Raw genomic sequence first — 27,707 nt, forward strand, 5'->3', positions numbered from 1 at the left:
CCCGTTAATTAGTTACATATTAAGTTACTACAATTCATTTACTAAACATTGTCTACTGTTCTCCCCTTTTATTACGCAATGCTATAGAATGAGGGAGAAAAGAGTGTTTATATTTAATTTTTCGACAGCAGGGCATTCTGAAACGTCTTCCAGAAGGAAGGAGCTCATACTCCTGGTGTACATATATTATGTCCAGGTCAGCATTTTCTCTCAACTGTGGTATCATTTGTTATAATGAAACTGCACTCTTAAACTTTCTATTCCCTGTTTGGTTTGGTATAGAGCCAAGTAAAACAGGGAATAGAAAGTTCAAAAGTGCAGTTGAAGACATGTGATGCAAACGGTTATTAACAACTATTTTAGTGTAAACTAGTTTAAATTCAGTTCTCCCCATTCACTTTTATAGCCAACAACAAATTTAAAGCATGGTTTAGTGCATTACAGAGCGTTTGTGGTGAAGAAAAATATGTCATTGACCTGAAGTCCCTAAGTCAGCATTTGGTTGGGGCAATTCCACCTTTAAATCTTCGATATTTATTTATTTAGTCCATTTCATTCCTGTGTCAATTTCCTCTGCATTTGTCACAAGTTCTTAGGGAAACCTGGAAGAGGAAAATATAAGACTGCATAGCACACCTGTTTTTTGTTGTAGAAAAGCAGATAACCGCTTCCTTTAGGACTTTGCACCAACTGCACTTTATTGTCAGTTTCCCATTAATTTCATTGTAAAAAAGACCTTGACCCTATTTCCACAGCATGCATTGGCAGTGCCAGGATGTTACTGAGATATACAGTACAAACAAGGTATTTGGTCAATTTGTGTTTTTTTCCATGGATGATCAGATTTGCAACAGCCATCTACTACTGTAGGCTGTTGTTACTTTTTTGATTAAATACATCCTTATTATACTGCAGCTCATGTTAAATTAGCCTACATGATATTAAATTTCCGCCGAATCAGTACATATTCCCAAATCCACATGTCCCAGAGATAAATGACCATAAAATCATTACAATAATTACATACATAATATTAAAGCACAGCATTGACATATTTTGCCATCTTAAAAATAAGGCAATTGTATTTTCTCATGTTAAATAGCTTTTTTTGTGGACAAAACTGAGATTTTTGCCTGGCCCTTACAGCAAAATGTATCTGTCAAGGTGTCTTTTAATATGTAGCGATTCGGTGGAATGACCCTTGGTATGGTTTACTGTCCCTGCAGGAAGGTGGGAGTACAGTACAGTAGGTGCCTTGCTCAAGGGCACTTAAGCCATGGCTAAAACCCTACAGGTAAGTTTTGCTATGAGAAGCATAAACAGCGGTGGCCTAGTGTTTGAATTAAAACAAAAATGTTTGCAAAGATATAATGTAAATATATAAAGATAGGCCTACTATATGCATATATACGTACATACTGTATCTACACAAAATATTATCAGAAGGTCACATAGTCCACTTTTTTCATATAATTAGGGCCTTTCCCATTACTAATCTCTACCCCTACCCCTGCGCCTTCCCCATGCCCCTCGTGCTTTCCAACGAAGCTGTAAGGTGTAGGGCTTGAAACGCAACCGCTACTCATTGGGATACCCCTTCAACAATCATGGAATGACACTCACAGCTCTCACTATTTCCATGCATTAGGTTGACGTTAATAGCGTTAATTTTTCATGTGCGTTTCACGGAGAAAAGGGCCATCACACATTAGGACAATGTTAAACTTAGTGCAATGAAATAATTACCACTTTAAAACCGTCAATTGCGGCAAAAATATTTAAACTTGTGTACTGCTGTAGGTGCCGCGGTTTGCCGACAATTTTGAAATGGATTCTCAATGCATTCAGGGAAACCTGTCGTAGGCCCAGCCCTCCGTCGCGGAGTCTGGTGTCGGAAAATGTCCGCGTGGAGGGGTGGAAAGCCCTTTTCCGCACCCCTACCCATCTGTATGAACGTGAATCGGGATGCCACTACCCCAACACGTGGACGCGCAAAATGGAGGCAAAGGGGAAAAGCGTAGGGCTAAGGGGTGTAATGGGATTCACCATTAGTAGGCCTACCATTTTCAATATGTACATTATGCAGTACGCATGGATTGCTGTAATGGTTTTTTGGTTGTTTGGTAAATCAAAATCTCAATAAATGGCCAGGACATTCTGAGAGAAGAATTACTCTCAATGGGGAAGAATGAAAAAAAATGAAATAAAATCTAATAAAATAAAATAAAAGAAACCTTACGATATTTAGCAAACCAGAGTTTCAACAGATGGAATGTAATCATGTAACCACTGACCTCAAAGTTGATATTGTGTTTCATTCATAACTGCCTATATTTTATGGACCTACAGTATATCTTTTCGTCAGTTAGTGACCTTTGCTCCTTTAACACACGTTTCAGTTATCAGGAAACACAAGCCTGCACGCACGCACAAGCCTGCAAGGCTATAAAAGGCTCTGGTCTACTTTCACTTATTGTAGACCCAATATGCACTGACTGTTTATGTGCAAACCCTCCTTGTTCCTTTTTCCGCAAGTTGAAGATGTGGACGAACTGAAGGAAAAGGTAAGTCAGCTGTTTCTGATATCCAGCCCAATGTAGACCAACTAGCAGAGGTGTCAAAAGTACAAGTAAAAGTTAAAAAAAGAAACACAGTTTCCTTCCAACAAAGGTAACTTATCTGAGTAACCAGTGGACCTGTGCACTTGTCTTAAGATCAGCTGACTCTGCACTGGTTGGATCAAGTTTGTGGTGGGTTCCTGTTAGGTTTTCAGTGTTTTTCAGTAACAACACAGTCTATCTATCTCATTAGGTACAATGGAATAGATGGTGTAACAGCTATGTAATGCCATGTGCTAGTGTTGTAATTACACCACAAAAGTACTTTTACTTTTACTTTTGACACCTCTGCCTCTAAGAAATATATAGGGTTAATCAAAAGCAATGAATGGATGACATTACACAATATTTTACTTCAGAAAAGCAATAAAAATCTCCAGATACGCATCATATTCTATTCACAATCCGTGGTGATTTCCTGTCTTACAAGTATTAAATGGGGCCCCTGCCTGCAGAAGACACTTCTTACCAGATGCAGCATATCACAACGCTCTGATTTGATTGCTGTTGTTTTTTTTTTTCTTTCTTTTTTACCTCTACCAAGGAGGTTAGGCGTTAGTTTGTTTGTTTGTCTTTCAGCAGCATAACTCAAATGAAATGTTGATGAGTAATAACTAAAATGTTGTGGAGTTGTTGGAAATGGCAAAAGGAAAAAGTGATTACATTTTGGTGGTGATCCGATCCAGGATTTTTTTCCTTCACCATTCTTCACCATTGCGTGATAGGGCAAATTTTGTCATTCCGTTTTCCTCCATAAAAACATGGCAGAAAGACTTGAAAAGTCTTACATTATATTATAGACTTGGGATTCCACAGCATGTAGATGCAATGGCTTCAGTGACCCCCATGCTTCTAGTTTATCCCCGAAACGCGGAGCGTCGGGGATGTAATGGTTTTGCGTGCACCGCATCCGCCGCCGCCGCGTAAGGTCTTTCGTGTTAACGCGATAACTTTTGAACAGATGATTGGATTTGTCCCAAGATTTTTTGGGTGAATGCTCTAGGGCAGGTTCATGAACTGATTCGAATTTGGAGGTCAACACTTTCAAGATGGCTGAATTCAAGATGGCTGAATTTTTGTTTGGTCCATAACTTCTGACCGGGTGGATGGATTTGTCCCAGATTTGGTGTGTGAATGCTCTAGGGTAGGTTCATGAACTGATTCGAGTTTGGAGGTCAACACTTTCAAGATGTCTGAATTCAAGATGGCCGAATTATTGTTCGGCCCATAACTATTGACCGGGTGGATGGATTTGTCCCAGATTTTGTGTGTGAATGCTCTAGGGTAGGTTCATGAACTGATTCGAGTTTGGAAGACAACACTTTCAAAATGGCGGAATTTTTATTTGGCCCATAACTTCTGACTGGGTGGATTGATTTGCCCTGTAACACCTTATTGAATGGTCCATCATTTCAGTGAATCTACCATATTAGGTACAGTGTAATAACCAATGTAACAATATTTAATACCATGTAATACTAGTGTAATACCAGTGTAACAATATGCAATATCAGGTACAGTGTAATAACGAGTGTAACAGTATGCAATACCATGTAATATAGTGTAATACCAGTGTAACAATATGCAATACCATGTAATACCACTTACGCACAAACACATGATGTAAGTAAAAAAATGGAGGTGTTACACTGGTATTACATTGTATTAAATATTGTTACACTGGTTATTACACTGTACCTAATGTGGTATATCCACTGAACCATTAAAACAGTATTACCATTTGCCCCATTTTTTGCTTCATTTTCACAATAGTCGTTTGGTTTTAAGCCTATGCACGTCATGTCACGTCTGTATGTATCATATACATTTACGAAATGGTGGACGGGAGTGGTAGGAATGATGGGGGACTGGAAGCGTCGCGTTTCGGGGATATACCTTAAGCAGTCGAAGGCGACTGCACAGGCAGTCTAGTTTATGTTTAAGGTCATCGACCATGGTCCACAGACAAATGTGTTTAGGGGACATAGGATAAATATTTAGATTCCTTGAAAAGCTTCAAAAAAAGCTCTCAAAACTCCTCTTTCAATTGGTCACACTCACAGTCTATTCCTTGACAGTTGCAGAGAAGTGAAGCCATTTGAGATTAAACATTCATTTTGCATAACTAATACACTGTGTGTGTGTGTGTGTGTGTGTGTGTGTGTGTGTGTTAGCATCAACCATGGGAGCCAGAGTGTCTGTGAGAAACCAGACACCTTACACTTGGCAGTTTTACAATGGTGACAGCTCGGTAAGATTTTCCAGTCATCCAACATTTTCTATCTTTCTCAAACATTTCAAGTTGTTAACCAATGATAGACCTTTCCAAGTACATATTTTCCTACATTTAAAGGGGCTCCAGGTAAGATTAAAAGTTTCATTAATCACTATCCCGAGTCAGTCGATGGTTATGTCAATCAATAGTAAGTGAACGATGACTGTCGCGACCACTTCCACGGTCCGTCAGAAAACCGTCAGCATTGACCCCCCGTCAGAAATGCAACTTTTTGACATAGCGGTCTGAACGGGTGTCATGGGAAACACTTTCCATACGAAAATTCGCTTTACCGTATTCAGATTTGTGTAAACTGCTGGCATTCCGTGATGAAAAACATGCTCACAGTGATTTTATTTGAACAGCATTTTTTCATTACGGTGTAGATTCTGAGACGTCAAACGACGTCATCCCACCTTGTGTCCCTTTAAAGGAACAGGCCATCATATTTCCATAATAAATATTCTTCTCTGACCTAAGATGAGTTCATCCCTACCTCCCTCGTCAGGTGTGAAGCAATATCTTAGCCGTTAGCATGACCATAGCCCATGAGGTCACAGAAGTCTTTGTTTTTGCATACACAACACGTGCCCTACAAAGGCAAAGAACCTTAACTCACCAGAGTGTGAAACTGAGAAAAGAGGCTTCAAAGTTTCTGTTTTGTTATCCTCTGTCCAGATTAAAGTATAGTTATAGCTCCCAAACTTTGACAGTTGGTTACTATAAAGGAGATACTGTATAATATGTATAGCAAAAAAATATTTAGGCTAGTTCAAATGTGAATTTTGACCGTTATTTGGCAGTTAAGGTATTCTGCCTTTGTATCATGGGCCAACAGTGAGGAGTCATGCTGAGCCAAATGGCAGTAACTGCCATATTTCCCCCTGCTTTTTTCATTTTAACTTTAATTATACATTTTATAAGAAACTATAAGCAAGGTCTGGTCATAATGTCTGTTTTAAATGACATGGATGACAATTAGATGTCCTATTTAGTGAGATTAGGATATGGCGGGAATGTGTTTACATTTCATTGAATTAGGCCTACATTGCATTTCATTATATCTCAAAATTGTTCAGATAAATAGCAACATGATCTCCAAAATTTCAGTGCTCCTAGACACGGATGTTAAGGACACAAAATCCGTGTCCAGGAGCACGGATTTTGCCAAAATTCTGTGCTCCTGGACACGGAATTGTTTTCCGTGATGGACACACGGAAGTGCTCTCTCTATACTCCCACAGCTCTATGTTTCCACAGTCTTGTGTTTTCTCAGGATCTTTCTAATTTTAAATATTTTTCCCCCAAAAACATTTCTTACTGACAGGTTAGGGTTAGGGATTGTTTTGGTCTGGGCACAGCTAGTATTCTTTCATTCATTATATGAATTTGATAGCCTATCAACCAACTGGAAAAGGTATTTCTCAAAAATATGTCTTTAATGACAGGTTACGGTTAGAATGTTTTGGTCAGGCACAAATTAAATTGCAATAGCATTATTTTGTTTAGTATTAGCATTTGGTATGTATTTTCTAATGATAGAGTTAACACAGTGCTGTGGGAATATAGAAAGCACTTCCGTGTGTCCATCACGGAAAACAATTCCGTGTCCAGGAGCACAGAATTTTGGCAAAATCCGTGCTCCTGGACACGGATTTCGTGTCCTTAACATCCGTGTCCAGGAGCACGGAAATTTTGGAGATCAGGCTGAAATTACTGTTAGAGAGACTAATACTGTATATCATGAATAAATACACAACATACTTTGAAATTGAAGAAAATATAATCAAAATTGAATAAAAGGCTATATTTATGAAATGGCAGTTGGAAGTTAAGGTACTCTGCCTTTGAATCATGGGCGAAAAATAAGGAGCCGTACCTAGGCAAACTACCTTAACTTCCTATTTTCTTTATTTTGACGTTAAAAACAATCAAATTGGCTCACTATATTTACTCACATGATAAAGGTGGTCTGAAATACTCCAAAAATGACATTAACTCAATTTTGACCAAAATTGATGTTAAGGTCTCTTGCCTTTGTAGGGCTTTTGTGTACGTATGAATTAGTGTGCAGGCTAATAGAAAAATGTGCGGAATTTCACGAACGATATCCTCTGCCATTCTGCAGCATATAAATGATACTGACTTATGAATTATATGCATGTCATGATGGTGTCATGTATGGTTCATCAGTAATGAAGCAGAGAAGCATAGGTGTGCTTCAGCTATACTGCCCTACAATATCAGAACGCAGCATCTTGAAAAATGGTCGAAAATGGGTTTAGACCGGAAATTGGCTTTAAAATACCTTCTTTTTCCTGTGTTAAATTTTTTTGGTCCAACTTGGTCCCGTTTCGAAAAAAAAAAGATAAAAACGGATTATACTGCGCTTTTTGGTTTTAGGAGGCTTCCAGGAAGGACAATTTCAGGGAAGGACAATTTCAGGCTTATTTGGCCCTAGCTAGCTAATGTGCAAGGTCACAAGAGCAGACATCATATAGTTTGAAAGAATATTACTTATGAATTTGGTGAATATCAATATAGAAACCATATCTTTTTAAATAATGGGTTAAAAAGTGGTAACAGGAAGGACACTGTAAAAGTCACCACCCCCAAAAGTCCAATAAAATAACAGAATTACATGCTAAATAAGACTGTATATTACTTCTTTTTATATGGTGAAAATCCTTTTCCTGTGAGTAATGTAACCTTCAGGAAATTGTGTAATTTGGGGAATTAACCATTATTTTACAGGGGTTTCTTTATCTCAATCTCATTCCTCTTACCAACTCAGGGGACACTGCAAAATTATTATTTTTGGTGAGAAAAAGATATGTCAATATTGTGCTTTAAAATTATGCATGTAATTATTATTGTAATGATTTTATGGCCATTTATCTCTGGGACATGTGGATTTGGGAATATGTACCGATTCGGCGGAATGACCCCTAAGCAGGGCTTTGAACCGGTTCAAGGAACGAAAACGAAAACGAAAACCGGGAACTTTTTGTATCTTACAGGGAACAGAAATGGAACCGGAAACGTTTTTTTTATGTTCTGGAACAGGAACACTTATTTAAAAATAATGGTAACCGGTTAATACCGGTTAATACCGTTCCTCAAAAGTAATTATTTTCCTGCGCATGTTACCATGACGGCTGAGGTTCACGTCCTGTGTGACATCAGACATTCTCTGACTGAATGGAGAGAGAGCTGTGGACTACAACGTCTCCACTCCACATCTTACATAAGAGAAACCACTGTACAAAAGGGCAAAGTTTCCATTGCATCATCGTAAGACATTGCAGAGAAGCGCATGTAAAGCGCACCAAGAATGTTAGACGTTATTGGGCATCCATGGCCGCTTTAAATATGCACAAACTCACAATGTCCATCATAGCGCCCGTGACCCAAGTCAGCGTGGAGCGTGCATTTTCATCATTGAGGTTTATTCTCTGCTTCTCCGCTTAGGTCGTCCCTAAATGACAAAATTCTGGAGGATATTCTTTTCATCTGCTTGAATAAACAGTTTGGAATGTAGGCTGACTCCTTTGCACTTCCGTCTTTCTTGGTTAATTAACGTCAGTTAGGCCTATGGGAGAAATCAGCTGATGAAGACCCTGTGTGGTAGAAACCGGTGGACTTTGGAATTTGTCGTTTAACTTCAACAGCACCAGCATCGGAGTATACTGTCTGACAAAGAAGGGTGCTCAGCATCTCTCCCTTATAGCACCCTGTAAATAAAAGTGTTAACTAAGTGTCTTAGTAGGCCTATGCTTATTCGTAATATTTTGGAAATGTACATTCCCATAGCCTACTTAATTTGTTGGATCATCTAGGCCTACATGTCTGCATTTGGAGTGTGTGCACATCCAGGTAAAACAGATCCGCACACTGTTGCTGCTCCCAGTTTATTTTACACGTTTCGACCAGTCTGGTCTTCGTCAGGTGTAGGTGTGAGTTTGTGTTGACAGTTCTTTTAAAGACTTTCAATCAAGGAAGGGGCGGGTACAGTCCGCCGATGAATGACAGTTCCTCCAAAAGCGGTTAAAAACACAAACGAAAAAGAATTAGGCCTACGGTAGGCCTACTCAAAACTCAAATGAATATAAAATAAATTGCATGAAGAAAAAGGATCACCACTCAAAAGAAATTAAGATGACAAGTGCCCAAGTATACAATGAGAAGTATAGTATGCCCATCACCAAAAACGTCTCTCGTGTAAAAATATCCAATAAATAGGCTATGTACAAAAAATAAGAATATTCCACCACATAGGCTACTATGTTAAGAGTCAACAGTAGTTAGGCTATAGAAAAGGTTTTATGTCGAACTCTTCACTAAGTCCATAGGGAGATGTTGTATCAAGCACTATATGTGGGTAAGTCTCTTGCAGAAGCAAACAGTTATCATGCATTGCATGATTTGAACCCCCTATCGCGTGTGTCCAATAGGCCTACGCCTTTACAAGTTAAAGCATTCTCCACAACGCCCTGTAACAGGTTAGGTTTAGGGATGGTTTTGGTTTAGGCACAATTTACAAACGTAGCTAGAAATTTGCCTAATGTTGCGGTTCTTGGCAAAAGTACTGGAGCAGAAACATTGCTTTACTGACAGGTTAGGTTTAGGGATGGTTTTGGTTAGGGCACAGCAAAGTACCGGTATATTTGCGTTTAGTAATAGAAATGCGCTGTGGCAAAACAAAATCGCCGACACGGCGGTCACCTCGTCACCTGTCAAAAGTGCATGACAGTGCTTTACCGTTGCGTTGAAGAGCACGCTTTAACTTCAAAAGGCGTCGCACCAACACGCTGAATGCACTTTAGTGCTATAGTGTGCGATACATAGCCTACGCTAAAGCATGATGACAGCCTGCATGCTGCCTCTAGGAGGCCTCTGCACTTTTTTATACATCAGTATATCTGAGTATGCAGACATTATGGCCCACTGCAAGGAAGTGAGCTGCTACTGGGTTGTGTGTATCACCGCATCTGATATTTTTTATAACTGTTTGTTGTTTGTGGTTTCTTTAGGTTGATCGTAACCTCTCCGCATGGGAAAGTAGCAGTTACAAGGAGGAAAGGCTAATCCACCGCTACATCAACCTGAGATGCTTAACCCATTCAGGACTCACTTTCCGTTATGAATTCAACACACATAAAGGAGACGCAACTTTTACTTTGAGTGAAAGTTTTGACCGCTCACAGATCACACTCCACTGCAGCTCAGAGGGAGGAACCCACTATCGCCCAAACTATCGTACGTAGGCCAATTATCTCTCTCACTCACTCACACACACACACACACACACACACACACACACACACACACACACACACACACACACACACACACACACACACACACACACACACACACACACACACACACACACACCACTATTGGAAAACCACTGGTTGTCATGAATGGCATTTCTGATTGCTGAATTTTACACTTCTCTTATTATCACCATAAAATGTTGGCTTTGGGGGCAACCCCCAATAAACTTCAATGTGGTTCTCAACCCCCCATTGTGTCTGCTGTGCTATTTGGCCACTCCACCAGTATACAGTGGTGCTCATATGGTATATATATATAGGTTCCAGCAAGACACCCAAAGATATTATAGGAAACAACCATTCTGCCAGGAAGAATGTGCTGTTTTGTCATCTGAGAACATTAAAAGCCTTATCCACAACTACCACAAACAATTTAGAGCGGTCCTTGATGTTAAACAGGGCCATATTCAGCATCAGAAACTAGGGTATGTAAACTTTTGAACAGGGTCATTTGGGTAGTTTGGGTTGTGATTATGCTTTTGAAAGAGTAAACACAGAAGATTGCTAATAAATGTCTTAAGCCAGTCACTAGCAATGAGTGGAAAAAAAAGGTTTTGTGTAATCCTTCATATTTTGTGAGAAATCACAGAGAAAGCATATATTCTGCTGGGGTATGTAAACATATGAGCACCACTATATTAGGACACGGTAATGAATAAATGGTCAGGAAGTCATTGTGCCTCTCAAATAGCCTCTACTCTCTCTCTAATTTTGAGATTGTTGTAGTTAATACAGTGTCATGCCATTTAGGCGTCTTCACTTAGGCCTATTAATACTTCTGTCCAGTGTCCAGATATAACTACCTCTTTCCCTCATTGGTTGGAGAAGTGGGGTAAAGTGTTTTTTTTTTACTATTGTATGTTCATGTATGTAGTTCCTGAAGGTTGTTCCTATGTGTATATTTTAACCAATTGTAGCCTGGAGACACATATAAGCTCCATTCAGGTTCTTGAGATTTTAGGGTTTTTTATGAATATGTGTGTATGTTAGAGCTGAATGAACACATTCTAATTCAAAATGAGGGTTCTCTGGCTTTTAATTGCAACTTATTTCATGTTTGTACGTGCTTCGGAGGCTGAAATATTTAGGATTTAATAGGCAGAGGGCACCCTTTCCCAAAAAGGGCTTAGGCTAAATGGGTTAATACCAGTGCTGGGAAAGTAATTGCAAGTATCAGTTACTTCTCCAAAAAGTAATTGCATTAGTAACTGCGTCACTTCACTATAAAAGTAACTAGTTATCAGGAACATATTATTTTTTTTTGCGCTACTTTTTTGTGCTTAAAATGGCAAAGAAACGAAAGAACAGTTAGGATAAATGGGGTTTTCATCCTTGTTCTGTGATGTTATTTTGGCTATGATGTTATTTTTTGTAAGATGCTACTTAGAGGTGTAAATCACTGCCTTCATGACGATACGATATGGTATCGATTTCTTAAATCAGTGATTCGATTTTTTTTCGATACTTACGAATTCCTCACGATACGATGCGATTCAGTTCGATTCGATTTTTTCCAATTACTTTTCCACTACTATTGTGTTATGGAGCTAGGGAACTGCACAGGGGCCAGTGATTCGATTCTTAAGAATGCCCCACGATACGATGCGATTCGATTAAATCGCCAGCAGATACTTCCGATACATCGATACATTTAGATTTTATTTACATCCCTAATGCTACTATCAAATATCTTCATGACCTAGGCCATTTATCAGTGATGTTAATCCAGTTCTTCACAACGTATTTAGGGATGTGCTCATTTCTCTTCCACGAGATGCTTTTTTTTTGCAACAAGAGCCCTTAACAACTCCAACCTCACAGTGGATAGGGGGGACATGTTTTAAACCACATACCTGGCGATTATTTTATTGAGCTCACTCTTGTCCTGAGAAATCAGGTTTGGCTTTCCTCTGTCTCCCACTTCGCTAAAGCTGAAACTAGACGGGGGTGTGCCACCATAGTTGAGAGGTGTTTAGCGAAATTAGAGTCGCTCGTTACGGACATAACTTATTTCCAATGCACTGTATACTTTGGATATAAACATTATTGCATTTGACTGCAACTAGCGAGAAATGATTCCGGTAGACTATTTACCGTTGGAACATGCAACCTCGCGGCTTTACTGCCGTTGTATCTTCTTTATGCGCTCCCTGCTCTGTGTGTAGAATGGTTTATGTTTACGCGTGTGAGAGCAAGATAGCCGATACTCCGCCCACTTAACACTTTTCAGCAAATCACGTTCAGCTATTTTGTTGTCATGCATGCAAAGGGTGAATGTGAGCATATTAAAAGCCGTCTCGGTGTCCTGTCGATATGAGCGACCCATCGAGATGTGATTCTCTTCGCTACTGAGCATGCGCACGCATGCGCACACCCTCGCGGTGGTTTTCGCGGGTGATTGCCCATCGAATTGTGAGACCGCAAATTGCGATAGGAGAGACAGTCAACTTTAGTGACTCAAACTGTAGCCTATGTCCTCCTGAGGTTACCACCAGTCATCATAGTCTAGTTAGCCTATAGCTTGTCCACCGACTGTCATGGACTGAAAGTTACGATATATCCCCTGGGGGAAAACGGGAAATAGCGTGGATCATCCAGCAGATCATTGGAAAATCTCGAACGTGGCCTCGAACATTTGCTACTTTGTTGCCTAACCGTAATCGCTCACACACTCAGCCTCGAACATTGTAACATCGATCAGAAAAGACTATTTATGTAGAGGAGGCGTTCTCATTGCAAAATGGAAAAAATCGCCGTGCTGATTGAGCTGTCAAAATGCTCCCTCCACCCTTTTCACTCAAGAATTTGAATCGACTGCATTGTAAAATGCCTGAACATGGTAATAAGAAATGCACTGGTGGGGATGTTATGAAAATATGATTCCGGTCATTAAAAGACAGACATCTGCCAAAACAAAGCCACAATACGCTATCTGCTATCTGGGAATAGGCCATCTAAACCGCACTTGTTTATCCCCATAGCACATGATTTCATGTGGCAATTTGCCTTGCGAGCCCACGTCGCATTGAAACCAAACCAACAGCAAATGACTGCATTAAACAACCCCAGGCCCTGATCCCAAACGCTTTCTCCAGTATTTGCGCAAACTCAACTCTCTTTCATATGGCACGTTTCTTAACTTAGGACTACTCAAACGAGAGGCTCACGGTTTTTAGTGGTCAGCACAGCAGCCGCACGTTCTTATTAAACTCCGCACGAACGATTGCACACCCCTGTCCGTGAAATAAACAAATGTAACCGAGTGGTGTTTACCAAACTCTCAGACTTTTACTTTATCAGATTTACAAGGTGACTACGCCAGTCTCGTTTAGGGTGAGACAACCCAGAGAATAAACTTTCCCGACAGGTTCTAGATGTTCAATGAGGACACAGTTGTAAACATATGCATTTCTTTATTTTCTCTTTTCTTTTCTTGATCACTGTTTTAGACGTGAATGTTTTCGGACATGCAAAGCGTGGCAGCTCGGTTTCACAAGTAATTCTGACAGCAATGGTTATACATCACATCTGGATAATTACATTGGCTAAACTAGTGTAGGTTAGGGCCGCCAATAAATAGACGCGGGCACTCGGCTACGTTGTGAAAGTAAAAGTACAGATGGAAACACAAAATAATAAAACAAACCAAACAAGTAAAATAGAATGGCACGGTAAACTTAGGAAAAATCACGGCACACCAGTTTCACAACGTAGCAGCGCTTTTGGGTTAGCCAAACAGGCCACTAGATTAGGCTACACCAGGGAAACTGTAATGCCAGCCCCAGAACAACCAAGCAGCAGACAACGTTCACTATACGAGCTCTCATACCCTACACAAGAAAACAAAACAAAACACTGCACGGGAAAGACGGTGGTGTCCCCCCACCCCAATGCCCCACTCGAAAACACGCTGTAAGACGTGACTACAACCTAGATCACAAAAAGGGCATTAGCATGTGGGATTCACCAGTCTCTTTAGTTAAAACATGTTCACTTCATTAAAACATTACACGACAGCTTACCTGTGGGCGTATACGCAGGGCAGGCTAGGAATTCATGCACGGTCCACTGCTGCCAGACCCACTGGGACGCTAAGGCAAAACAGCACCAATTATAAGTGTTCAGACTATTAACTGATCATGTTAAGCACATGCCAACAACGAAGCCTACCTTCACTGATGCCTACAGAGAAGGCACACACAACGGCCAGGGGGTCCTCACACCACCCCACAGCAACACTGCACCGGCCAAATAACACCAGCGAGCCCAGGTGAGTCCACCTGGCATCTCGCGGTTAGAACTATTTCCGAAATTTATAGTCTGAACGCACTTCCGCTGGGTCATAGTGCCCGCCCTGCTGGCCCACAGGCAAGTAATGCCAATCATGATACAGCGCAGTGCATGCAGGCTAGGACCACTAGGTCCAACCTGCCACACAAAGTTATGGTTGTTAAAACAGTCCTACGTGGACCGATTGAAACGTCTTCCACGGAAAATAAAGGTCGCTCATTTAGATGAGGCATCGCAAATCGATAGAACACCGGTATAGATTCATGCTGCGTTCCCATTTGCTCCTTAATTTTGTCAGCTGCCAGTGCACACTGGCGCTGCAATTCATAACATTGCAGTGCGCAACGTTACCTCTCGAGTAACGGCAACGGCGTTACAGTTATGGATAAAGTAATTAAGTAATTATTCCGTTACTCAAAAGGAGGCTCCGTTAGTAACGCCGTTATACTCTAACGCCGTTACTCGCAGAACTGGTTAATACACACTACTACCAAGTACAAATTGTTTTATACAATTATGGCATATACTGTAGTAAGTAGAATTTCCCCCAAAAATGTGTCTAAATATGCAGGAGTCTCACACTGGAAACTGGGAACACTGATGATGGGCTAGACCTGAAACGTTTGCCCCCTGTCTGTCGGTTTTATTTACTTTTTTCGGCTTTGTTTAAAACAGTGTTTGATTTTGCATTCAGCTCCAGTGTGCGACTCCTTTCTTCCTTTTCATTATACTGCTCTTGGAATTACGCACCGAGCGATACGCTCAGGACAAGACATTGGCGCGGACGCCACCCCACCATTTCTAAATATGCAGGGAAAGACTGCTCGACCCAGATATAAAATTGTCCATGACAGGCTACTGTTTGAAGGACTATTCCGTTGAACTGAGTGTGTTCAGGTCGTACAACACATTTATGATGCATCTACCGTAAATAAGCTCTCTTGCTGCGCAGGTTTGGCCATGACGTTTGTAATGTAATTTCAACATGTGCAATGCATTAATCTTCACTAATTGCTTAGGTTGGAACCAGTTGTGATGCACTATATGAAGTCTCGTCCAACAATATCAGACCCACACCTTACGTGTAGAAAAATGTTATCTCGATCAGGCTTAAGACAGGTTAGATTATATTGGATGGCTAGGTTAACCAAATACAGTACATGCAGTTACATCTAACATTATGGTGGCACTGCACCTATAAACTGACCATACAACAACACAAGGATAAGAAGCCATTGATCATTTTGTGTCATCAGCTAAACTTGAAGAGGACCAAAGGCAGCAGGAGCAGGAGAGGAGAAGACGAGAAGATGAACGGTGCCGGCAGCAGGAAGAGCAGGAGAGGCGAAGGCAAGAGGAGCAGAGGAGGCGCGAACAGGAGGAGTTGAGGAGGCAGGAGCGACTAGAACGAGAGAGACGGATCCAGCAAGAGATTGATCGAGAGAATGAAGAGTGCAAACAGAAGCTGTCCAACGCAAAAGAGAAGCTGAAGCAGAAGCAGAACTTCAAGGGTCAAGAACGCCACCACCAGCGCACGCATGTCCTGCACCAGTTGGTGGAGGATGATGCAACGGCAATTGAAAGAGATGAGGTAAGCACCATGCACCGTTTTCCCGTCTAGTAACTAATATAACTAATGAAGACTAATAACTGCTAGTCCCTGTTAAGCTGCCTGTTGAACTCCTAAATGATTTAGCTCTAGCAATGCTACCCAAATAATAATGGTGCCACGCTTGTAACCGTGAATAATAATGTCGATAGGAGCAAGGGCAATCATAAATAGCAACCTAGCCCCCTGGCCAATGCTAGATGCATGTGGTGTGTGTGTGTGTGTGCGCGCGCGCGTGCGTGTGTGTGTGTGTGTTACGGGCCCTCTGTGGGCAGACACAGACACAAACAGATCTACTGACAAACAGACAGGGTCACTGCAATACCTTGCCAATCCCTTCCAGGATTCAAGCAGTATGCTAGAACCATAGAACACCTTTTACTTTTAACATGACATAAAAATGAATTTGATCAACCTTTGTCTCCTTACTCTGTAGCCCGTGGATGTAGAGGAAATGTTCAAGGACCTTTTGTCAAAATACAGTATTGATGAGGATGAAATAATGACAAGTGACAATGTTGAAGAGAGGATGAAAAGATTACAAAACGAGCTGTTGATCCAATACTGTAAAGAGAAAAGGCTGTCCATCTGGTTTCCAGCCACTTTTGACCAAGCAATTGGCTATTCAACCTTGTGGAGGCCATCGTGCAGTTAACTGTGGAGAGCAATTCAGAGCCATCAGTGGAAGACATATTGCAAAGCAATTTTGACATGAAAAATTACTTCCTTCTCAATTTACTTAAGCACCTGTATTCTGCGAATCCAACACTTGCAAGCTATCTCCTATTAAGTCTGATTGGTCTGATGTCACAGCTCTCAGCCCCATGCAAGGACATCCTGAGTCAAATGGTCTTTAACAATATATGGACACCTGTTGAAATCATGCTATTCATTCAGAATGTGTCTGACATGGACCAAAACAAAATCAAAGCAATCCTCCATACAGCTCAAACGTACAGACTTGATTGCCCAACAGCTCTCAGTGCGTTAGACAAAGATGACCCTGTGAAACACCTTGAAGAACGTGGCACAGATGAACTCAAAGATGTGGAGACAATTTTAGATGAGATGCGAGAGTCAAACTATCCTGAAAACATCCTGTTGGCCTTAGAGGAGGTGTTGAAACACCTGGAAATTGAGCTGCCCAAATATGCTTTGATAGATCTTAGTGAGCAGGACATTAAGGATGTGAAACAAAAGATAAAGTCACTTGACTTCGATGATCTTAACATGGACAGATTCAAAGAAGTTCTCATAGGAATGTCTATAGCAGTACAAGACTGCACAACAATATGGTCAAAAGGACAAAAAATAGAGGGATATTTCCCACGACTTACCCAGCTTGCATCATTGATCATGCTTCTCCTGAAAGACAAAGGTTCTCTGCTTGAAATCGGAACAGGAGAAGGAAAATCCTGCATATTAGCAATGTTTGCTACCTTTCAGGCCATTCGTGGTGTAAAAGTAGACGTGGTCACAAGCTCTCCTGTCCTTGCCATTCGTGACCAAGAAGAGTGGGAGAAATTTTACATCAAATTTGGCGTGACATCTTCTGTTGTACCTCCTAGAGGGCCTGTGGAAAACTATGAAGTTGAAGTTCAGCATGCATACAGCCAGGAAATAGTTTTTGGCACTGTTGGAACATTTGCCGCAGACATCTTGAAGCAGGAGTTTGAGAGGAGCCCTACACGAGGCAGCAGGGACTTTGAGTTGGTAATCGTGGATGAAGTAGACTACATGACCCTTGACAATGGAGTCCAAGTAACATTTCTATCTCATGAAGCAAGTGGGATGAGGCACATAGAGCAGATTCTAGCAAACATCTGGGCTGTGACATCTTCTTGTCGGCCAATCGAACTGCTGGAAACTGGTGAAATCCAGTGGACATCAAAAATCCAGCACTTTCACAAAGTGGCCTTTTCGGTTGTGAAGGATTCAGTTCCAGACCTTTCAGCCTATGACATACTGCTGCCAGGTTTGCAAATGAACCTTTACTCGACAGATGACATTGAACAGTTGAAGTGCGCTGAGACGCAGTCACAAAGTGAAGGACAAAGCCGAGAGCTTCAGGATCAACAGTGGAAGGCAATGGAGAACTTCATGGAAAAAATTGCGATTGCAGAGCAATATGATTTGCTGCATATTTTTCAGTTAGCAACTGGAATCCAGATGGAGTGCTACTCATTGTCCAACAATAAAGCGAGACTACATGATGCTAAAAAGATGGATGAAGACAAAGTGAAAATACTCATGCTAGAGAATGGCTGTGCGGGTCAAATCCTCTCTGAGAGGGAGATCATTGATGCGACTGTGTCTCTGATCAATTCAAAAATCAAGTATTGTGATAAAATGATGCAAACTAATGAGGATCAGGAAGAGCATTTTCTGAAAATCCCACTCTTTTTGAAAATCTACTTGGAGACCACACTGCCAGTTTTTGTGGAAAATGCTTTGAAGGCCATTAGAATGACACCAGGAAGAAAATATATGATTGACAAGGGAACTGCAGCTGAAATTGACTATGCGAGTTCTGATGACCATCAATACCATGCAATAATTCCTGTTGACTTCAAGGCCAGTGGGGTTTTGGAGAAGAACAAACGATGGGGTGACGGCTTACAGCAGTTTCTGGAGATGAAACATCAGCTTTCCATTTCACAGATGTCTAATGTGACAAATTACATGTCAAATTTCCATTACTTCAAAAGATACATCAATGGGAAAGGCATATTCGGTGTTTCTGGGACCTTAGGTGGACAGGCAGACCAAGAATTTCTAGCAAAGCATTACAAAGCAAGGAGTTATCCCATCCCAGCTCATCGTCAAAGCAAAAGGATTGAACTACCAGTGATTCAAGTCAGCGGAGGCAACAATGCATGGTTCCAGAGAATTTGTGAAACAGCCTGCACAGTTGCAGAACGAGGTCAAGTTGTCCTGGTAATCTGTGAAGATGTCAAAACAGCCAATGAGTTGCAAACAGAAATGCAAATCAAACCTAGGGATTCAAACAAACTCACCATGTGCACAGTGAGTGGGAGACACGATGTAGAGAAGAGGAAATTTGATGGAGGGAACATCATCATTGCAACCAATCTTGGAGGACGAGGGACAGACATTAAAGTTGATAGTGATGTCAACAGATGTGGCGGCCTCTTCGTACTGCTTACTCACTTCCCCTCAAACCGACGTGTCGAGAAGCAGGTCTTTGGAAGAACAGCCCGGAAAGGAAACCCAGGCATGGTTCAGATGATGCTCTGTCGTGACCATCTTGCACCCGCATATCGAGGCCAGTCTATCGAAGTCATGAGGGATCTAAGAGAAAAGTATGAGGTGAGTCGTATAGCTGACATGGAGAAAGACGAACTACTAGAGATTGAGATGAAGGAAGAGCTGTTTTCCACATTTTGTCAATTTCTCAGCAACTTTGATGGGAATTACTCAGAGGAAGAAAGGAAAGACACAAAATCAACTTCTGGACAAAATTCCATTAAGTTTGATTATCAGCCTGCTCTCAATGCACTGAAAGAATCTTGGGCCTTGTGGCTGACAGTCCATGAAGAGCACATCAACAGGCACGATGATATAGAGACACTGAAGCCTGACCTGCTCCAGCAACTGAAGACAACTGGTGATATGCTGCTACAAGGTAAAAGTAACAATTTTTATGATCATATCAAGCAAGCAATAATCAGAACTGATCTTTACTGTCGGAAGAGAAGTGAGGATAACTATGGTGCATTTTCTTGCTGGCAGACCATTGTAGAGTATCACGAAATGTACAGTGCAGTTGCTTTGTACAATCAAGCATTCATCACCATCAATCTAGGAAAGAAGGGCTACATGTCCAACGCAAAACAACTTTTGGAGAGAGCAGACAAACTTGTGGATGTGTATGTTTCTGAGACAACCAATGCAATGGCTTCCTGCAATATGTCTGTTACAAGTGACTTTGAACCCCATGACAAAAAGGGCACAAATTTCCAAAAGCAAATGGAGGCCAGGATGAATATTTTCAATTCTTGGAAGTTATCAATCAAAAAGGCAACAAACAAACTTGAAGAACTTGACAAATCTAATGATGACGCAATTACCGAAGAATCCTCTGTCTACACCCTATCAGAAGAGAAAGATTATCTTACCAAGAATGAACTGGAAGCCCTATATGACTACGGCCTTGGGATGGTGTTTGAAGTGAAGAAAAAGCCAAAGTTCAGCATTGACGCACTCATCTGTTTAATACTCGGTGTGCTTCAAGTGATGGCCGGGGTTCTTGTGTGTGCCCTCTCCTTTGGAACAGCTACTTCGTTTGGACTTGGCTTGATATCTGAAGGTGTCTCAGACATGATCAGTGGCATCACAGGAATGATAGATGGCAGTTTCAGTTGGGCAGAGTGGGCAATCTCCAAAGCCATAAGTATCGGGATGTCTTTACTCTGTGCAGGTTTCAATGCAGGTCTCCGTGCCATCAAGGGTGCTTACAACACAGCCAAAGGCCTCATAAAAGGCACCAAAACCTTTGCCTCTGTTGCAGATGACATAATTAATTCAGGAAAACATGCATTCAACTCAATAAAAGGAACGGCAAAGAGTGTGGCTTCTGGATCCCTGCGTGAAACAATGACAAAAATGACCTCATCAACTGCTCTGAAGCAGAATTTTGTGCATGCCGCAAAATATGCCTGTCAAGAAATAGGTAAACAAGCCGTCTCAACGGCTTTGAATTATGCTGTTGATGTTGGAGTTCAAGAACTTTTCAAAAAAATATTTCAGGATGCTTTCACCAACAGAATATCGTCTGCACTGAAATCAAACACTAATCTGGATAAGGGGCTGACAAGTATTGCAAGCTCTGTGGTTCCAAAGGCAGTCTTACAGAAACAAACTCCTGATTTCAAGATTGATAAGGAAATTGAAGAGAAAATAAAGGACATATTAGCATCTGGCATAGACATTGAACAATTGGTTTCTGGCTACACCAAAGCACATGAAGTTATTGGTGCACTGTCTGAAATCTCAGCAAAAGCAGATGGGATTATTAAGAGTAAGGGCATTGTTAAAGGGATCTCAGTAGCTATTGAACTAGCTGAATACACCACAACCTTTTTAGAAATTCTGAAAACCATACCAACTCAAGAAATCATCAACGGCAAATTTGTCCCTACATTTCTGGACACCATGAGAGAACAGACTGACCAATATGACCAAGATGGCAGACACAATCTGCCTGATGTTCAACGCCTCAAAAATGACCTCTTAAATATCATCATAGAGAGGGTTTCGGAAGCATTCATTGATGCTTGTGCTGGTCATATGGCCTCGTTTTCCACAAAAGAACTAAAAAAACATGTAGGCTCAGCAACTGGTGAAGCAGTCAGCAATGTTCTTGGCAGATATAAAACCCAAAGTTTTCTTGATGATCAGACGCACAAACAAAAAATGAAGAAAGGTGCCGAACAGAACAAACCTCTGACAGAGAGGGAAAGGACTGAACTTCACGACGATGCAAAGAACATTAGCAATGAAAACCGCCCAGCCACAGCTGTTGATCTGTATGCTCTCACAAAGAGTGACTTACTGGATGGAAAAAGCATCAGATTTACAGTGGTTGACAAAAAGGGGAGAGAGCTTTCAGAGGAGTATTATCCTGGAACTAAAGATGGAAGTGGAGAAATAACACTTCGGCTCACAAAAGAACCACTGAAGCCTCCGTGAGTAAAGCACATTTCTTTCAGGCACTCACAAGCAAATCACATTTTTTGAAACCTAGTATTGTACAAACGTACATGAAAGCTTGACAAATTGGTTTACACACATTATGAAATGTATTATGCAAACGCTTGATAGAAAAAAACCTTTTCCCTATCTAATTTGACAATTCTGTCTTTTTTAACAGGAAAACAGGGGTTAAGGGTTGGGTGAAGTCTTTGAAGAATAGGGTTTTTGGTCAAGATCACCCATACACTGGTCATTTTGATATAGTACAATCTGATGGCTCGATTATTCCAGTTGAGTCCAAGAAGCAGAATTGTCTATATCATGCCATTGTCCAGGCAACAGATAAAGGCCAAGGTGATCCCATACACGAGAGAGTCACAAAGCTACGTGGGGATGTTCAAAAAGAGGTAAGTCAAAAGTGTTGGAGAGTACCACTGATGATAGATTTCATTGATATCCTAATCATAAAGTGATTGTCTCGTTCTAATGTAGGTCCAAAGTAATCTTGATAAGTATAGCACTATCCTGAAACTTCAAAAGGGATATGAGCAGACATGTAAAAACACTGGAAAATATACCATCGTGGGAGGGAACAAGAGGCACAGAGAGGACAGCAACAAACAGCAAGGTTATGAGCAGGCCATCAAGCCAATGCAAAACCCTATAGTAAACGTGTACAATCTGGGATTTGTTGGCATATACAACGGTCGAGATTATCTTTTTTTATACATTACGCAACATTGCATGTTATATTATTTCTCCTATTTAATAATAACATTATACTAAACTTTAATTTATTTTTAATTCAAAGCTTGAAAAGCCTAAGAAGGAAGAGGCAAAGAACCAACAAAGGGGACGTAGACAGGAACAGTCCAGTAAACGCTGACCACGTACCACCAAAGTCCGCTTTTCAGAAGGCTCGTAGGATTCTAGAGGAAAACTCTCAGGAAAGTCAAAATCTCAAAGAAAAGAACCCCAAACTGTATGAGATCATTCAAAATGCCAGGAATGATGCAAGAGGAGACAATCTTTTAGCCATGGAGGTACTTACATCACACCACAGGCAAGCACTGACCACAGGAAACTACCTGGAGTCCCAGAGATGCAGGTGAGTAAAAAGCAATGACTGAACATCATCAAAAATGTTGTCAGTATCAATCTACATTTCCCATTTGTTTTGTCTTGAGAGCCCCCTTAGCCTTTTTTTAATCATACCATTACTCTACTCTATTACTTTTTTAATCATACCATTACCATACTCTCTCAGTTATGCCCCACATCTCTTCTTCTATCCCCATGTCACTGCTCTTTACATTTGTAAAAATAATAATAATAATAATAATAATAATAAAAATGTCCACTTACCCCCTGCAGTGTCCCCAAGTACCCCTGGTGGTATGTGTACGGCTGTCAACCACTACTCTAGAGTCCTCTACTAATGGCAAAATCTAAATCTTTTTTTAATGCAGAGAGCTGGTGTGTAACAGTGCTGTGAGTGGGGATGGAGAGAAAATGATAAAGCTCTCCCTCATCTTGGCTCATCCAATGACTTCCCAGAATCTCAGAGAGGATGCAGGTACAGTTTTACAGATTTAAACAAATGAAACAAACAAATTATGAACTGATTGCAGTGTGGTTTCCAATAACCTGTTCTTTAACCCAGGTATCCAAAGACAAAGACTTAACCACAGTCTCTCTGAGGATGCTACCAAAGGCTACTATAAAATTGGCAATTTGGAGATTGTGAAACAATACTGCAAGCTGGGAGTCATTGACCAGAATCAGCGGGATAGGCTGCTGTCGTGGGTGCAAGAAGATGGTTACTTGAATCACGAAACTTCCGAGTACAAGGAATGTCTTGACACCTGCAAAAGCGCTAAAGCAGAAGCTGAAGCTGAGGCTGCAATGGCAAAGTGAAATCATTTCATACAGTCTTTTAGGAACAATCATTTGTGAATTTCTGATGTATCCCACAAGCATTTGGAACCATATTTCTACATATTTACACTGCTAGTAACCTTGCTAGGCCTACAGTAACTATACAGTTATGTTACAAACCCGATCACCCAACTAATGGGTGGAACGTAAATTGTAATAGAGAATGTGCACATCAGTGGCTCAGGGGCTGGACCAAACGAGATAACAAATAAAATAATAAATGCCAGCAATACTGTTATATGCTCCAAAATGGTACAGCATTTCAGACGCTCAGTCCTTCATCAAGTGCAACTAAATAAATTGTGCCATTCAAGTTGAAAGTATCAGAAGCCATCTTGGGACAACAAGTTTTGTCCTACAAGTTTTACATGTCCAACTTATTACATTTTGTCACATACTATGTACTTTAGCCTTCATACTTTTGCGTTAATTTTTGCGACATGTTTTTTTTTGTATATTGGCAGTCAACCAGGGCTACGGGATATCAAATCTGTGGTATGCTGTGGGATGAATGTCAAGGGTTCAAAGATGACTCCAAATTTGGCAGTTCCAAAGCCCGCGGTATGCTTGCTGCAGGATACGCGTGCGCGGGCACAATTCGTTACACGATACGTTAACATACGTATGTAATGTCAATTTCGTGCACGTTGGACACGGCAACCAAACGCGTGCAATACCTTAAAAGTCGCTGGGGGCGATCCTAAGAAATACTGCACAGTTCCACGCAAGTGTTTCTGGTAAAAAGGACGATGGCAGCAACTTTTAAAGATCGCCTCTCAACGTAATTTAATTAATATTGCCGTGTTCCCAATTGTTATTGAATGTGTTACGCGTTGGTCCTGTTTTAAAAAACGTTCTGGTTGCTTTGTTTCAAGACGTTTTTGCAAGCTGGCAAGGTGGCTTGTGGAGAAACGAGAGAGTGTTCCGTGTTTCTCGTGGAAATGCGTCTCTGATTGGCTCACTCCTCCTGCTCTCAAAGAAACGCGTCTCTGATTGGCTCAGTCCTCCAGCCTTGGGAGAGAATGTAATGGCAAACAGAGTCGCCACTTCCCCTGGTGGTACTGCACTATAGGGGCGCCAGCGGAGGCGTGCAGGCTCCATTCAGGGCTGTGCTCTTTCGACAGCGACCCCTAGGCGAGCTGTAGGCACGGAGCAACCGGAGTGAGCAGGCTTTATGTATGAGGCTTTGGGCTGTGTGTGTACCTGAGAGTAGCAACCAGCTGATAGCTAAGCTAAGCTATGTTTCGGACCACCAGACGTTGCTTGTTTTGAAAACAAGCAGAAAAAAATTACTCGACATGTTTTTAGATAAATGGGTCGATATAAACCTTTGTGGGCAACGCCTTCTTTCGACGTGACGAAACACAGAAAGGCTTTCGTGATTCGCTCGTTTCTCTGCATTATTGATGTAAATTGGGAAACACCGGGAAACACAGCCAGGAGAGTTGACGCACCGCTATGAGAGCCTTGCAAGTGAGTTTAACTTGGGGTGACCGTCCGATCTTCGAAAGGAGTGAGTAAAACTGAGTTTTATCGGAAGTTGGCCTTTAAGAGCGTCTCGTGCACAGACCTAGATTAACCTAGACTGGCAATGGGCGGTTCTAGCCAGTGGCAGCTTTTCGGATTGACTGGGCGGAGCTATCTTTGCTTTTTTCGCGCCCTGTGGGCTCCTCCCACAGACATAGCTCCGCCTAGTGAAGACTATCTCAGCTGTGAGCCATAGGAATGCATACGATTTCAAACGGTGATTACAAAGTTATCAAAGTGGGTTTCAATCATTTTTTGTAAGATTTTGACAAGTCGTAACGTCTAAATTCTCACTCCAGGAATGAAATTACCCTCACTACCACCAAACGTTTTATTAGAGAGCCAGAAGCTGAGCGGTCTTGCCAGATCGGGCGGTTTCCCGCCCAATCGGGCCGTTGAGGAAGGCGGTCTGTGGGTAAAAATGGGCAAAAATAATCAGTATCATCTGGCAACCCTGAAGCCGACTGAAAAAACCATCGGTGCATGACGTCATTACGTAATTACGGGAGTCTTCACCAAGATGGCGGACTACGATTCTGAGGCTCTGAGAAATCCGAAAATTTCGAGGGGCATTGCCAGTCTAGGTTAATCTAGGTCTGTGGTCTCGTGGAGCTTGTCCGAAATTACAAACATTTGCTATCATACATCCCCATTGCAATTTGAAAAAGGAGCGCACAAATATAGGAGCAGTAGCAGTAGGCCTATCGTCTTTTTTACGTTTTTTTTTGTTTTCCTTGCCGTCTGTGTTCCCAATTTCCGTATCGAAATGCTGCACACTCTCTGCCCCCTGGATGACACCAGTAATATTTTGCGTCTTGGTCTACTGTTTTAAGCAAGCATGTGCATTCGGTTGCTCGTGGTGACGCGTATAATTTACAGCACGCAGCAAGCGTACCGCAGGCTTAAAATGCTTTCTGCTAACAACTCAACTTAATGAAAAAAATTGTAGGTAGGCTACATTTGCAATAGGTAAATTTTCAATACAGTGGTATGAGAAAGTTTGGGCACCCTTTTGGAAAATCATTACATTGGTTTATCTCTTATTGAGCTTTTGAAGCAGCAACTTCATTGCAACAGTATGTTATCCATAGGTGAACAGAGATACTGCAGCCTTCTACATGGGTCTGTCAGTTTATACTTTTCAAAAGGCAAGAGCTCATTGGAAGGGTATACATAACAAAACGAGTGCTATGTCTTAAAATAGTCATACCAATCCTGAGATGTTAAAATCATTGAAAATGTATGAATTGATTTCAAATGGGCTGTCAAGAAAAGGCAGATCAGTAGTTTGACTGAATTGAAATCTTGATAGAACAATTGGCAACAATGCGGTAGCATTGCTTTGGGTCTTGTCTGCTTCTAAATTATAGCGAGGGCTCAAGTTGTATGGGGATGGGGGCCCTACAATGAAAATGGTCTAAAATCATCCCCCTCAATGAAAAGGGTGAAAAATCATCCCCCTCTAAAACAGGCATCCCTTCTTCACATATTGTGTTAAAATTGCGCCTTTAACAACTACATTCTCAAAAATGTCTTGGGGGAGAAACCCCTGACTTCACAAAATGATGATTTCACAAAATTGTGCCCAAACTTTCTCACATATCTGTATGCTATGCCTTTTTAACCATTAGTCTACTATTACATTTTATACTGATTATTACATTCTGTACGTATATAAATGATCTACTTTTCACTTAATCGTGCTTTTGTGGTTTGATGCTATGTGACACTTATGTTGTTACACTGAGACTTTTTATACACAATTTTACAATGAGTAAAAAAACACTTCATGAACCTTTCTAGAATTTCCCAAACATTTCAATACGTAAGTAAAAAAGAGGAAAAGTGCATATTATATTTGTCTCTTCTCAATATTAACAATTTCTTTACACTTTTATTTCTATAATGGCAACTTGTTTTCTATCATCAAAATCCAATATTGTGACATTATGTTTAATTAAATAAACATTTTGAACTGTTTCAATCCTTCTGCAGTCCAGTTCTGCTTGTGTGATATCAGGGTACAATGTTCCATGACTGGAGTCTTATAGGGTTTTCACACTGGTCCCTTTCAGCCATTTAAGTGAACTCAGTAGTATGACTCTGCCTTTTCTGTGCATATGCGAACGCTTCAAAGCAGGGGCGCGGCTAAAAATGTTAGGCGCCATGAAAGATTCAAATTTTGGGCCCCCAAAATGAAAAATGTTGTTATCAGCATCCTTCCAGGGGCCCTGTCAGTGTTGTCGGGCCCTTAGAATCTGTAAACGGTTTTGCTGTTGGTTCGCTTGTTATGTAAGTTCAGCGTGCTGGGCCGAGGTGCATCTCACAAAGCATGCACCGCACAAACATAATATGGTTGGCACTGGTTACGACATTACACTGTGAACTTACAACTG

General features: G+C 41.1%; 1 protein-coding gene across 1 annotated transcript; it reads left to right on the forward strand.

Moving 5' to 3' along the window:
• Positions 1–14,410: 14,410 nt before the first annotated feature.
• LOC134464825 (trichohyalin-like) lies at positions 14,411–24,546 on the forward strand. Its single transcript, XM_063218160.1, has 10 exons — positions 14,411–14,502; positions 15,631–15,641; positions 15,779–16,113; positions 16,568–16,640; positions 17,108–17,336; positions 17,700–17,892; positions 22,189–22,253; positions 22,658–22,954; positions 23,316–23,422; positions 23,510–24,546. The coding sequence occupies exons 1-10, from the start codon at positions 14,411–14,413 to the stop codon at positions 23,761–23,763; spliced, it is 1,656 nt and encodes a 551-aa protein (XP_063074230.1). The 3' UTR covers positions 23,764–24,546.
• Positions 24,547–27,707: the final 3,161 nt, after the last annotated feature.

This window comes from Engraulis encrasicolus, chromosome 15 (assembly GCF_034702125.1).
Source record: "Engraulis encrasicolus isolate BLACKSEA-1 chromosome 15, IST_EnEncr_1.0, whole genome shotgun sequence".
Lineage (NCBI taxonomy): Eukaryota > Metazoa > Chordata > Actinopteri > Clupeiformes > Engraulidae > Engraulis > Engraulis encrasicolus.

Excerpts from the sequence above, each read along its gene's own strand:
- LOC134464825 (XM_063218160.1), top strand. The coding sequence starts at position 14,411 with ATGCCTACAGAGAAGGCACACACAACGGCCAGGGGGTCCTCACACCAC. Across the intron at positions 16,114-16,567 it reads CGGCAATTGAAAGAGATGAG|CCCGTGGATGTAGAGGAAAT; the intron begins GTAAGCACCATG and ends CTTACTCTGTAG. Across the intron at positions 16,641-17,107 it reads TGAGGATGAAATAATGACAA|CTCTCAGTGCGTTAGACAAA; the intron begins GTGACAATGTTG and ends ATTGCCCAACAG.